At 42.0% G+C, this 13576-nt stretch overlaps 1 protein-coding gene across 3 annotated transcripts; it reads left to right on the plus strand.

The window, feature by feature from the left end:
- Nucleotides 1-586: 586 nt before the first annotated feature.
- On the plus strand, nucleotides 587-12654 carry LOC146497720 (BTB/POZ domain-containing protein KCTD1). Of its 3 annotated transcripts, XM_085141416.1 has the most exons (6): nucleotides 587-1150; nucleotides 4219-4962; nucleotides 6656-6834; nucleotides 7448-7592; nucleotides 8744-9049; nucleotides 11431-12654. In XM_085141416.1, the coding sequence occupies exons 3-6, from the start codon at nucleotides 6671-6673 to the stop codon at nucleotides 11590-11592; spliced, it is 777 nt and encodes a 258-aa protein (XP_084997542.1). In that variant the 5' UTR covers nucleotides 587-1150; nucleotides 4219-4962; nucleotides 6656-6670; the 3' UTR covers nucleotides 11593-12654. The 3 variants fall into 3 exon arrangements, with proteins under 3 accessions (XP_084997542.1, XP_084997541.1, XP_084997540.1); XM_085141415.1 differs by lacking the exon at nucleotides 4219-4962 and having other exon boundaries at nucleotides 594-1150; XM_085141414.1 differs by lacking the exons at nucleotides 587-1150; nucleotides 4219-4962 and adding an exon at nucleotides 5170-5838.
- Nucleotides 12655-13576: the final 922 nt, after the last annotated feature.

Genomic DNA, 13576 nt, shown 5'->3' on the forward strand with positions numbered 1-13576 from the left:
GGTTTCTCTGCTTTTTATGTTGGGTAAAGTTACACTAACAGCTTTGCTTTCATATAAGAAAGTTTGTGTTCTGTCCAGTAGGGGGCGCAGGAGATATTTCAGCCTTCCTTCATAGTGTATGGTATGGGGATAACTATTAAGAATCTAAAGGAATAACTGTCAACCCTGTGCCCACATGTGCACAAAACAGCACTCTTAACTCGGAAAGAATAATTATGCCTGTTGACTTGTAACTTTGAACATGTAATTCCTTTACTGTTTGCATCCCCAAAGTAATTCTAAAAGCCTCAGAAGTGCCTCAATCTTCCTGAAATCATGCATGGTTGAACATTTGAAATGAGCTCGCACATCACCCTCGGGCACTGATTCAGACTTGATTGAGGCAAGGCAAGCTGCAAGTGCTTATTTATACAACTGGTCTACGTCATTTGGAGGTTGTCCAAAGGGAGGAAAGAGACTGAAAAGATCACAAAGACCAAACTCGAGTGAGAATTTCATTTAAGCACATTCTATTAATTTCGTTGATTCAAGGTTAATCAACAAGTTGTCAGAGAGCACATGCTGCGTGTATACGTTAAAGAAGCAAACTAGTCAGGTTAGATGTCTGAAAAGTAAGGGGGAGAAAAAAAAATCAAAGGACTCCACCAACAATCTATATAATTATCATCATCTGCTGCCTTTCCTCCCTGGCAGAAAAACACTCCATCCATTTGTAGAAATCGCCCGGGGGAACGTTACATCAAAACTAATCATAACGATTAAAATCAGCTTCTCTGCGAGACCGAGGCAATAGGCAAGTTGGAGGCAGGAGGGGTGAGGGTGTTGTAAATGCAGAAAGAAAAAAAAATATTTGATTTTATAAAAACATAAACTCAACAAAGACTGAGGCACTGCTGCTGTGATCTCTTTCTTTGCTCGCGGTTTTATTTTGCAGATTGGTTTAGACTGGGGCAGAGACATGAGCTAATTGTATCCTGATCTTTGCCTTGAGGGGTTTCGGAGCCCTGGAGCAAGTATTCTCTGTATTTTGTTCTGTCTACCTTAGCCAAGCTATTGCATTTCTCACTGGTGTAGGAACAGAGGCAGATCGTGGGCCAAATCGGACGGAAAAGGTGCCCAAAAAGATACTTTATGCCGCTCTATGTTTCAGGTAAGCGAAGATTTATTTGGTTTGATTTTATTCCCGAGGTTGGATGGACTGGGACATAGAGGCGCTGCAGCTTTTACGCATGTGCCAAGCGATTCGAGCGGTACAGTTCTTAAAAAATATTTAACCACTTCCTGGCTATTGTCCCTTACTTACTGTACAAATGTATGCGCGTGACTACAATGTAGGACGTTCTGGTGCATCCAATCTAAACGAACAGCGGGCTCAGACTGTGATCTTGTCGAGCAAAGACTCTACTTATCCACCGTGTGAATTCGCTCCTGGCGCGTTTCAGCTCGGAAAACATCGCCGTGTCCGTGTCTGCTGCTGCTGTGCAACTTGCTCGTAACTTACTTAAACCCGCGTTTGTCGTTTTCGTAAAGGTTTTTCGAAGTGAGTTTTGTCGTGAAACACTTCCATTTCCTGGCTGCCCTAGATCTTCTAATGAAAGACGCCATTGTGGAGTAATTTTGCCGAGGGCGTATTTCTTATTCTGTATGACAGGATGTACCTTTTACACACGTCAGTGCGGAATCTGTGAATCATCCGTTAATGCAAGCCATGTCCGTGTTATGAGATTCACATTTCTGCATTTAAAGACGAAAATAGGAGCGAATTTAGTCTTTAGTCTCCTCGCTTTACGACCGCGCCGTGCGTAATCAACTCCAAGGTCCGGATGCGAATCGGCACAGATATACTTACTCAGTAGTAGTAACAGTATCGACTTATTTCGCCTGTAGGACTATACTTTGTAAACAGACATGTATTCCGTTTAAAGTGTGTACTTTCTACAGTATTGCATGTGGTATCCTAAAATATAAAGATTTTTTAAAAAAATAAAATAAAATAAAAGATTGTGTTTGATTACTAAACATCTACCACTGGACCCCAGGGAGAATACTCAAATCCAGCTCTGGTCACCTGTAATGAAGCCCTTAGCCAGTTTCACGAGTTCCAGGGGGTGAATGAATAAAGAGAATGGGACTGAGATGTTTGGTTGTCAGGACCGATCACCTGATGGCGCTGTTAAAAAAAGGGAGGGGGGGGGGGGAGAGAGAACTGTATATAGTGCTTCAGTTCATCTGTTTCACAGTGACAGTAGATTTACAAACAGAGCTCTGAGCTGAAAGAAGACACTTAACAAAACAGTTTGAACTTCATCTTTGCTTGCTCTCGATTGGAACGCTGGGAGAGAAGTGCTGTTATTGTATTTTTGTAGTGGCTCTGCCACTCCTGTGCCCTGGGATAGTTTGCTCTGTGCCAGTGAACATGCACTACAGTCTCTAACAGCCTGCGGCTGCATAGCACTGATCACACTTCCTTATCTGTGATGTCATGCTGATGTACAGCTCCAGTAACTCCACAAAGAATCGTTTTCAAGTAGATTAGTACGTCTGAGAAAACCGAGGGAGTAATTGTGTGTTCCTGGTTGATAAATAAGTAAGCATTACTATGGCTTGTTTTATAGTTAACAGCTGTGTATGAAATTCTTGATCGTGTGGGGAATCAAAGCTTATCCGGACCACCGTGACTACTGGAAATGATTATTTTTATGCAAGTTACAGCCAAAAATTGAAAAGGTGACTACACATGAACTCAACAAGATGCTTTAAAGTACAGGTTTGCATAGTATGTTCAAATGTGGCGATGTGTTTGTGTGGGTAACCTCTTCATTCTTTCATTAAATGCCTTAGTACTTTATTTTAGTATTTTAGCTTTGCTGCAGCATGCAGTTACTTTATATTTACAAAGTATACAAAGTCCAGTGGGATATGCATTTGATCTAGCTTACAGTTTTTACCCAAACCATGCTGTTATAACAGTTCATCATTACCTTTTTCATATATATTTTATATATATACAGCTAGCGGCAACTGATGTTAACCCAGAGTTTGTAGCTGTCTGTGTATGGACATTTCAAACAAATGGCCACAGGCAACAAAGCAGAGACAACCCATCCAGATTATGTAAATACCAGTCTGCCTGCCTTGAACTGAATGTTAATGCTCTGATCTGAAATGCTAATTGTATCTTGTGAGATATGTCGAAACAGTGAAGAGTTGCATTCTGGGATGGCCAACTTAAAGTTAGTCTGTTACATATGCTGAACCCCAGAAGGCCCTTCAATTATTACAACAGCAGACAGATCCTTGCTTTCTATGTTTTTTGATTAATTATTAGTGGAACACATACCCTGCTATTTCTTACTAAATATTCAACCTGAGCTACTGTATGGTGTTAGTTCCTTAAAGTTTGAAGAAAGATGGTCTTGCATTAAAGGCCTGAAAGAAAACTGGTGAAAAACAACAGAAACAAAAGGGAGTAGCTCGACTGCTCCGGGCTTTGATGCTCTGCGCCTGTTTTAGATTTGTTTGTGCATACTGTGGTGCAACGAAATTACACGAGCTGGATAAACGAACAGATTCCCTGAACACATACGTTTTGACTTCTTTCGCAAACATCCTAACATGCATGGGAGACTTCTGTAGCGCGGTGCCAAATTCAAAATGGCAACAGGTAGGAAAAGCGCTCGTGTGGCACATCTCAGGATTCGTACTTGTAGATTCTGAAGATGCTGTGACCTTTGAACTGATTTTGAGCTACAACAAATTTGACGTAGACGCAGGTCCGACAAAAGGTTCACGACAGGTCTTTATTTCCAGCAACTCGGGATGATTTTGTGATATGAGAGCTCATTCCCTCAACTGGCTCCCTCCAGCTCCCAACCCTCCACTTCCCACCCACCCAACCACCCGTTCTCTTTCACTCTCTCTTCTTTCTCCCCTGCAATTTTCCATAATGCCTCACAGATTTTACACTCAATCCACCTTTGCAATGACAAGGCTTTGAGGAAATCCAATTCCACCAAGCTGTTTTCAGAACTTACTCTCCACAGGCACACACTTTCTCTCACTCACTCTCTCTCACACGCACACACCACCATCTCCACAAATTAGTCAGGGAACAAATTACCTGCATTCTGAGTGTGATCCCACGCACTTTGCCGGCTGCCTTACACAGGTCCCCTTTTGAAGAGCAGCCATGTGATTTCTCTCTCTTTTGCCCCGCAGGCCCCTTTGCCTTCTGCGAGGGATTCTGGAGTTGAATTTTAAAACTATGTATGGCTGCTGCCTGCGCTTATCAGCGCGTGCACAAGTGGCATGCAAATCAGACCAGGATCACACACCGCATTGGAGGCCTACACTCAAAGGCAAGCTTAATTGCTAATTGGGTATCTAGGTGTGAAACTCACACTGCCAATGAGAAACAGGAATGTGGATGTTTTAAGGCCAGTGGTTGAACTAATTAATTTTAATCTGAATGTTATTAAAAATTGTGGATTCCCTACATTTCTTCTGCGGAAAAAAAAAACAACCCAGGAGAGTGCTGTGGCAGTACTTTTAACCGCAATTGGACATGTTGTGGTCTGGTTTTATACTCCACGATATCATTAGTGTGGTAGCTTTGCAATGCTGATGTGGTCACTGGAGGTGGTGTTAACACCACACCGCAGCTCTTACACTTGTCAGACACAGAGCCAGGGAGAAACAGATGAAGAAGTTTTATAGCTGATCTGAGGGTCATACCGTCGACTTGAAGGGGTGTTAGCTGGTACTTCACATGCAGTGTTTCTTTGCTGACCTCAAGGACGTTTAGTTATTGATAACATCTTGCAGCCTGTAAATAGTGAAGAGTCTTTTCCCTTAAAACATCGTATTCAGAATGCATTTGGTCATCTAAAAAATAAAAGAGTGATGTTCCTGACTGCTTTTGTGTGACTGGAAAGCTCACAATCAATCAGGTGCTTATGGCTGGTAAGTGTGTATATGGGTGGGGGGAGGTTGGGGTTTTTTTTGGGGGGGGGGGGGGGGGTTTCTCAATGGGCTATTGCAGGGGTATTTTTTTTCCCCTTTTTTGTCCATGTGATTGAGAAGGTTGGTCACTGTTTCGGCTTTGTCACAGACTCAACTTTGTTCGACTGATGGGAAGGCTGAACAAAAACTGCTGCTGAACAATGGGCAGTGCAGGGTAGGGTGGGGGGGGAAGTGGTCGCGCGTGGAAACACTGCTCCGAAAAGGGGGGCAAAGGCCAGCTGTTCAAGGTCCAGATGTGGCGTGTTAACTCAAATCGCATTATAAGCAGACGATCGCATTTTGCAGGCTAAGGCAGGATTTGTTTCATTCCGCGAAAATGCGACACACATACCTGCCACTGAAACAGCGACAGCCCAAAAGAGCCGCGGGCGCTACAATGCTAATGTTGTCGGGGGCTTTGACTTCTCCCAGCCACTGCAAAGAAGCCGCTCCGTGTGACAGCAACGGCTTTCGCTCTCACCCCCGGTGCTCGCTATTTTTTTCACGCCTCTTCATTTTTGGCAGGTGTGTTGGAGAGGGTGAAAAAAAAAGCCTCACTACTTTCTCCTATCTCTTTAACCCTAAACGTCTTGAGCCGTAATGGACGAAACGGATATCATGGACTTAACGCATCAGAAGGCGAGAAAGCGTCCCCGTCCAATCAGTTCCGTGGATGAGTCCGTGCACGCTTCCCTCAAACGGCTCCCGATCCGAGCGGCGGAGTGCAGGGAGAGCTCGCTGATGTTCGCTGTCAGAGGAGAGCCCGTTCCCGCAGCATCTCTGAAGCAAAATGACCATTCGGTGACTTCCTCTCCAACCACAGTGATGCCGGCGCAGGTAAACGCGTAAAAGTGTCGTGTTGTCTGGGGAGGGGGAGAGCGATTTAACTTTCGACTTTATGGAGCGAAGTGCCGGACACTTTGTTTTTTGGTAGTTTTGTTTTTTTTAATTTACCGAATCGAAGAAATCATCTCCTCGGTGCCCTCAACCGTAGACTGCGCACATAGTGTCAGATAGTCCTTCTTGTGCAATTTACTGTAAAATGTATGTGTTGAGTTCACGGTTTTGTTTTTATTTGTTTTTTATAAAGAAGATGTGTCTAATGTCCTGCCCACTCCTTAGTGATTGGGACACTTTTGAGATTTTCTCCAATCTTCACTCAAACTTTTTCGGGTATAAAGTCATTTTTCATCTCAGAGCTTAACAGAAATCGTCTCCTAATGGTGTTTGTAGGTTATCGTGAGACGTTATTCTCCAAATCCTATTATAGTATTCAAATCAGGAATCATTATTGCTCATTTTCATGACTGAGATTGATGCTCCAAATTAATTTGGTTTTGGAGATTATGGCCCACAGGAGTGGATGCTTGTGGATTGTGGCAACATTCAGGTCAAGGTCGGGCTGCTCTATCTTGCACAGAAAAGGGTAACAAGAAAAAAAAAACACCCTTCCTCTCCACTCCTGACTGCAGAATATATTGGATAAAGAAATGCACAGATTGTTGTCTCTTATTAGCCTTTCTTTCTTTTTTCTTTCCTAATATACTAATTTGTTCGATCTTCCCTAGAGTTGTTTTAATTGTCTGTTTCATTTGCACCAGAAGATTGCAATCTAATGTGTCTTCCTACATGCATTTCCTTTGTGCTCCCTCAGGATAATCGCTCCAGCATGTCCAGGCCCATGATCACACGGTCACCGGTGTCTCCCTTGAGTAACCAGGGCATCCCAACACCTGCTCAGCTCACCAAGTCCAATGCTCCTGTGCACATCGATGTAGGTGGGCACATGTACACCAGCAGTCTGGCCACCTTAACAAAATTTCCAGAATCTCGGTGAGTTTGCCCTGCCATACAGATGTATTTTAAGTGGAGGGGGAAGGTTAAGATCCAGGGTCGGGGGTAACCATTTGTGGCAGGATTTTTGCATGTATTGTGTGTTTTACAGGGATGTTTTTTGTCAGAATTTCCTCGCAGTTTGTTGTTTATTGGTTATTGTTGTAACGCGACGATCAGATGTCACATTTCGTAAAACTCTGCTATTTTAAAGGGGTAAACAATTTGTGAGCACTTTAAGTGCAGAATGCAGAGAGCAGACAAAGGCAACTTGGTTATTCTGACAGATGTCACAGCGGCAGTAAAGAGCCAAAGGGCATGGAGCCATCTGGAGGCTGGGAGGCCACACTGTCGCTCCAAGCACAGGCCTGGGGGTGACTGCCTCCCTGCCTCAGGCAACCAAGCACCAGCTGGCCTTGACCTCTCAGGACCACCTTTCTTTCTTTCTTTCTTTCTTTAAGATAGATTTAGTGAGATCAAGTTTAGGCTTTAAAAATTGTTACAAGTATTGTTTGTGAGTGTAAAAAAATACACTGATATGTTGTCCTTCTTCTTCCTTACCTCCCTTTCTGCCTAAATCACCACCCCTCCTCTCTCTCTCTCTTACGGGCAGAATTGGTCGTCTCTTTGATGGCACAGAGCCTATAGTCCTGGACAGCCTGAAGCAGCACTACTTCATTGACAGGGATGGACACATGTTCCGCTATATCCTCAACTTCCTCAGGACGTCCAAGCTCCTCATCCCCGACGACTTCAAAGTAAGTTGATGCCCATCCTAGAAACTGTAAATTCCCATCAGCCAGTCAGCAGTCCTACAACTTAACACACACAATGAATGCTAAGGCCGTGGAACGCCTTTGGTCACTGGTCCTCCCTGAGTTACTGAAAATGGTTCACATGCTGGAGAGAAAATATCAGGGCTCTACCAAACAAACCTCAATTGCAAAGCATTTCCTCATCAAGAGATGCAGTTTGATCCCTTCTAGCTACAAACTGGCAAAGATTCTTTTGCAATACATAAGTAAAAAAGCAGGCTCGTACTGAAACAATTATACTGACACCCATGGCCATACGATATCCTTTTTTCTGCAGCTCTCTATGTTCTTGTGCCAAGTGTCCATCCAAGGTGCCTGTCACTGTATGTGGCACATAAGCACCCCACCCCCCACTCAAATAGTTAAGCAATAATTACTGAACTTGCCCTGGGAGAAAACAAATAACCACATTATCAGATGGACTGTCCACTGTGCAAAAAGTATGTCAGTTAAAATAAGCAGAGGCAAAAGGCAAGACCAAGTTCAGGCTAAGGCCATATGCTCAGTGAGTAGATGTTGAGAGGATCATGTGAAAACTGGAATGTGGTGCAGTTTGGGCCCTGCAGTGCTGTGAGTAAAGGCTCTGCTCCTCTACCCCATGCAACCCTGTGTTACACGTCGCCCTGTATCTTCTCTACTTTGGATCTTTTGTAATTTTTCCTGAGTGGTGTCTCGACTAGGGTTTATTGTTCATTCATGTAGAACAGTGCTTTTAAAGCTTCATTGTTCTTTCTGGGTTTTTTTGGAAATATCTCAGCTTTAGAAAGAAAATGACGACTTTTAACTGTTTTGCTTTTTGTGTCTTTTATTATGTTGCTCTCTAGTATCCAGATTGTCCTGAATTCTGCATCAAGTCTACCTGTATAGAAGATAATATTGTACAATTAAGCATCGATCTAGGAGGGAAAAAAACAAAAAATATTACAAAATACTTTGAAATCTAAACAGAATAATCAACAGGAACAACATATTTGATGCAACCCTGAAAAAATATACCATATTTACCATGGTTTTAATGTGTAAAGCCGACAACTTCACATTTCTTTTTTGAGAATGCAATGATGTGAAAGCCCTTCAACTTTTATATCCTACAGGACTACAGCTTGCTGTATGAGGAAGCACGATATTTCCAGCTGCAGCCCATGCTTGCTGAGCTGGAGCGCTGGCGCCAGGACCAGGAGCTAGGTCGGGTGTCCCGTCCCTGCGAGTGCTTGGTGGTGCGTGTTGCACCCGACCTGGGTGAGAGGATCACACTCAGCGGTGACAAGGCCCTGATCGAAGATGTGTTTCCAGAAATCGGAGACGTTATGTGCAACTCCGTCAATGCCGGCTGGAACCACGACTCCACACACGTCATCCGGTTCCCACTGAATGGGTACTGTCACCTCAACTCTGTCCAGGTTTGTATCCATCTATCTTGAAAACATAATAATTGATTGCAGTAATGTTGTGCTCATTTAGCCTTTTTCTGTCATAAAAAATTAGTGATGTCTGATTGCAGGCTTTCTTTTTTTTAATCTTTTTTAATCCAATCAAATCACAAGAACAGCCTCGCAGAAAAATGGGTGCTTTGATGAGTTCATCAAAGCGCTAATTTAGAAAGCTATCATTACACAAGTCTACCACCATCTTTACTTTCTGTGATCTGTATGGAATAATAATGTTGACTGTAACTGGAGAGCTGAAAAAGGGCTGTGCTTCAGTACTAGCCACTGATGTAACACTATGTTTTTGGTTGGTTTTGAACATATAACATTGCATTACACAAAAATGAAGGTGTAGATGTGCTTCATATGCCAAAAAAATCAGTTAATCTAGACTTTTGGTTTTACATAAAGTTTGAAAGATCTCAGTTCAACCCTTTACTTCAGGTGAAACCATGTCTCACAACCTATAAACATTTTATTTTTGTCTCTTGGTCTAAAAAGTCATTACATTGGCCAAAGTCTTCCATCATGTGCTAGATGGTTTAAAAACTGAAAACAGAGACTGGAGAAGCTGAAGGAGCCTCTCAGCCCATTTCAGTAACACTATGCTGGAAGTTTGTTGTGAATTATTTGAACAATGATGACCAAAACGCCAGCTTACAGTGGGCATTAGGGCCAAACTAATGAAAAGTAATGAGAAAGTTGTTAATGATGGGAGTTTTACATAGTGGAACAGCTGAGACCTTTATCAGTGGTGCAAAAGGAAACTGTAAGGAAGAAGAAAGAGGAAGTTCAGCGTGTAATGAAAACACAAGTCAGTAACTCTGAGTGTCTTAGTGGATCAACAGATTGACGTTCAATTTAAAATAAAATCAAGACTTTGATGGTGTTCTGTTTAAGTATTGTTTCTGTGTATAACATCCCAAAAGCATTTGGCAAGATTTCCTACTAAGAACTGGATGCCTTAGTGAATGAATACCAGCAATATCTTGAGGTTGTGCACTTCTAATATATTAGTTTATCTTTGTTTATTAAAGTTAACTTTGCCTTTGTAAACTCTTATAAGTTATTAGGGGTGTTATAAATCTAAGGGTTGGGAGTCTATTTGAACACCATTCATTATAAGGAGATAGAAAATAAGTTTGTTGTAAGAACTAGAGGTCCAGTTTCAATTTGCTTTCTATTAAAATATGATCCTTTCCCAGGAACTGTGTTTTTTACCTGAAACTAATACATGCAAAACTGAAGCTTTTAAACAAATAGGTGTATGCTGCACACACAAATAAGCCTTTACTCAACAAAACACTCTTTTTGTGTCAATCTCCATTGCTATTGTCTGCATGTATTTGGCAATCCTGCATTTCCCAGATTATAAATTCATACTCCAATAACTCATTGATGGTAAAATCCTCAGACATGCATCCATAAAGGATGAAGTAGAGGCATATTTGAAAAGATTTTACAATGATTTTGGACTATGTCTCCGTCTGAGGAAGTCAAATCACCGCCTCCTTCCCAAAAAACACACACACAAACCAGACTCTGGAGTGTGTGTGTGTGTGTGTGTGAGTTGTGGAGAGCAAGCAAGAGAGTGAGCATGCTCCCTAGCAGGTTGTCCCCAGGCAGGGCCCATAATCCTGTTTGGTTATTAAAGCACGCCGGCGGTGAATGCTGTATCTGCGGCTAATGGAGGCAGGGCGGGGGGTTTGAGAGAAGGAAGGGGAGCAGAGAGAGCTGCCAGCAGTAGGGGGACCTTTGTAGTTTTGGTGAAGGCTTGGGCCTGGGGGAGAATTGGGGAGAGGGTTTTTTTTTTTTTCCTGAGCAGCCCACACTGAGCCAAGTGGCAGAGAGAAAGCCTCACTGCTCCCTGGGGCCTCTTCGATGGAATGTGATCCTACAACCCCCCTGGACACGTCTGTAGATGTCTGCGAGGCTGTGGGATCAGGAACAGCTACACACATAGACAAACACACATATACACCAGAAAACAATGAAAATGAGGTATGAGGCAATATGAGAGGCTCTTGGTTTTGTGAAAGTCTTGTGAAAGTCCCATCCAAATTCCCGTCACAAGCCGTATGTTGCTGCTACTTACTCCCAAAGCTGTTTCCAATGCTAGACTAAGGCAGCAGCACATAATTGGAGGAGTTTCGGGTGATTGAATGCTTTTCAGCTTTTCAGCACTAAACAAAAGGTTAGTGGTTAACAATTTAGCATCACTGTTGTAGCGACTCCCTGACTGGCTTATCACACTGACTTTTACCAAGAAATGACCAACCGTGTGCATTTCCTTCTATAATCAATATCTTGCTTCTGACATCCTCCCCCCTTCTATCTTGTTCCACATTTCCCAGGTTCTAGAGCGTCTCCAGCAACGTGGCTTCGAGATCGCTGGCTCCTGTGGCGGAGGCGTGGACTCATCCCAGTTCAGCGAGTACGTCCTGAGGAGGGAACTGAGGAGGACAAGTCAGCGAGGGCCCAATTCAAACAGGATAAAGCAGGAGCAGCTAGACTAGAAGCCTCCCAAGCAGCAGGAGGTGCTAGACTTTTCTGTGGCAGCCAAACGCTTGACGCTGCAGAGCTCTGTGGACTCTGTTTTTCTTTGTTCCCTTGTTGATGTTTTTTGTTTTCTTAAACTTGAGAATCATCTAAAGAATAAAAATGAAGTGCAACAGGAGATTTTTTTTTTATTATTTTGCCATAAGAAGATACAAGATATATGATAAGTTTGAGATTGTCCCCCTAAACCAGTTTAAAAAAGGATTTATATATGCTGGATCCCCAAACAAAGTTTGTTTTAAAACTTGGAGCCTACATTAGGTTGAATAGGAGTCCTAATTTTCCCATATAAATTAAAAAGAAAAGAATTTGTTGCTGATTTTCTGTGTTGCATAGCTTTTTTTATTTGTATTTTTTCAACCAGTGACTTGATTCAGTCTCGCTGGCATATTGGTTAAGTCTGTTTTTACCCCTTGTTTTGAAAAGGTCACTAATGTGTTGCTTACAGTGCAGAATGTCTTCGTTGTCATAAACAGTTAGTCTCAACAACAGCATCTGTTTTTCATATAATAACATGACGTTAAATAATTACGATACCAATGAAGTGTTTTTTCTTTAATTGCTTATTTTATTGGCTTAAGATAAAAGAAAATACAGTTGACATCAAAATTTAACTTCAAAGACTTATATATATATATATATATATATATATATATATACACACACATACACATGTATGCAGTAAGGAAATAGAAGAAGCTACTTTCGTCTGCTCTCTTATTCACAAGGGGTCACCACAGCGGGTAACGTGCATGTTCGATTTGACAGATTGTTCTTATTCCGGATGCCCTTCCTGCCACAACCCCAAAAGGGATTTGTGTCTCCTCAAACTGGGGATCTTTCTTTTGTTGGGAAATGTGTAAACCACTACACTATGGAGCCGCTAGATGCAGTAAGGAAATCATTTTGTGAATTATTATGACACACCATTTGCCTCATCAGGGACTATGAGCTGCAAACCCCCCGTGTCCTACTTTGGGAATTATTTAATTGGATCAAAAAAAATTCCCTTGAGTCATGACCTGTAAATTTTCATCGTATATGTGTTTGTGTTTTTTTACATTTAAACTTTTTAAAGGAAATTTTGTTGCTTCAGACATGACTGAACAGATTAAAAGCTTATTGTACTACCCACTCCAAGATCACTTTTATTTGTAGCACATATTCATATGAAGTTGAATATAAAGTATTTCTTAAATAACTGACCCACCTATGCTCCCTAGATTTGAGTAAAGAAGAATGTAGCAAAAAAAAGTGAAATAAATCTCAGCTAAAGTAGTTATGGTGTCTGTTCACAGTTTTTACTTTGCTGCAGGGACTGCTTTCACATGTCTCGCAGCAGTTAATTAGTAATTCCATAAATTTGATTTTGCTGCATCTGTTGTACCGCTCGCAATTATTTCAAGAAACCTGAATGTATTTAATGGCAAACATGATAAAAAAACAAAACATAACATTATGTAGTGTCTTTGCTCTTTCCAACCAGAGAGGTAAAGCAAACTGCCGAGGCAATATTATACCTTGGAGGATTTATGCTGGTGCATCAGTGACTACACAGGGCATTCTTTACTTAGTTATATTGAATAGAGCCAACTTCTCCACGCAAGTCCTGTCAGTTGTACTTCCACATATTCCTGCAGGGTCAAAATCCAAAGTGAAATCCCACACAGAGCCATGTTGTCTTGTCTCCATCCCTTTTGGCAGAATCTTCACTTTCTTTGGCTATCTACAGTTTATGCTATATGTCTCCCTTTCAGGCCCCTTTGCCCCAGATTCCCTTTTGACTGACTGTTATGCTTATAGGCTAGAGGTGCAACTGTGAGTGGTTCAAAGCAATGCTCTGTTCTCAGTCATAAAATCAAAAACATTTCCTGTGCACGTGGAAGAAACTATCAACTTTCAATTAAAAGCACTAGAATTCCCTCAATTAAAAGTTTGTGT

Source organism: Neolamprologus multifasciatus, chromosome 18 (assembly GCF_963576455.1).
Source record: "Neolamprologus multifasciatus chromosome 18, fNeoMul1.2, whole genome shotgun sequence".
In the NCBI taxonomy this organism is placed as follows: domain Eukaryota; kingdom Metazoa; phylum Chordata; class Actinopteri; order Cichliformes; family Cichlidae; genus Neolamprologus; species Neolamprologus multifasciatus.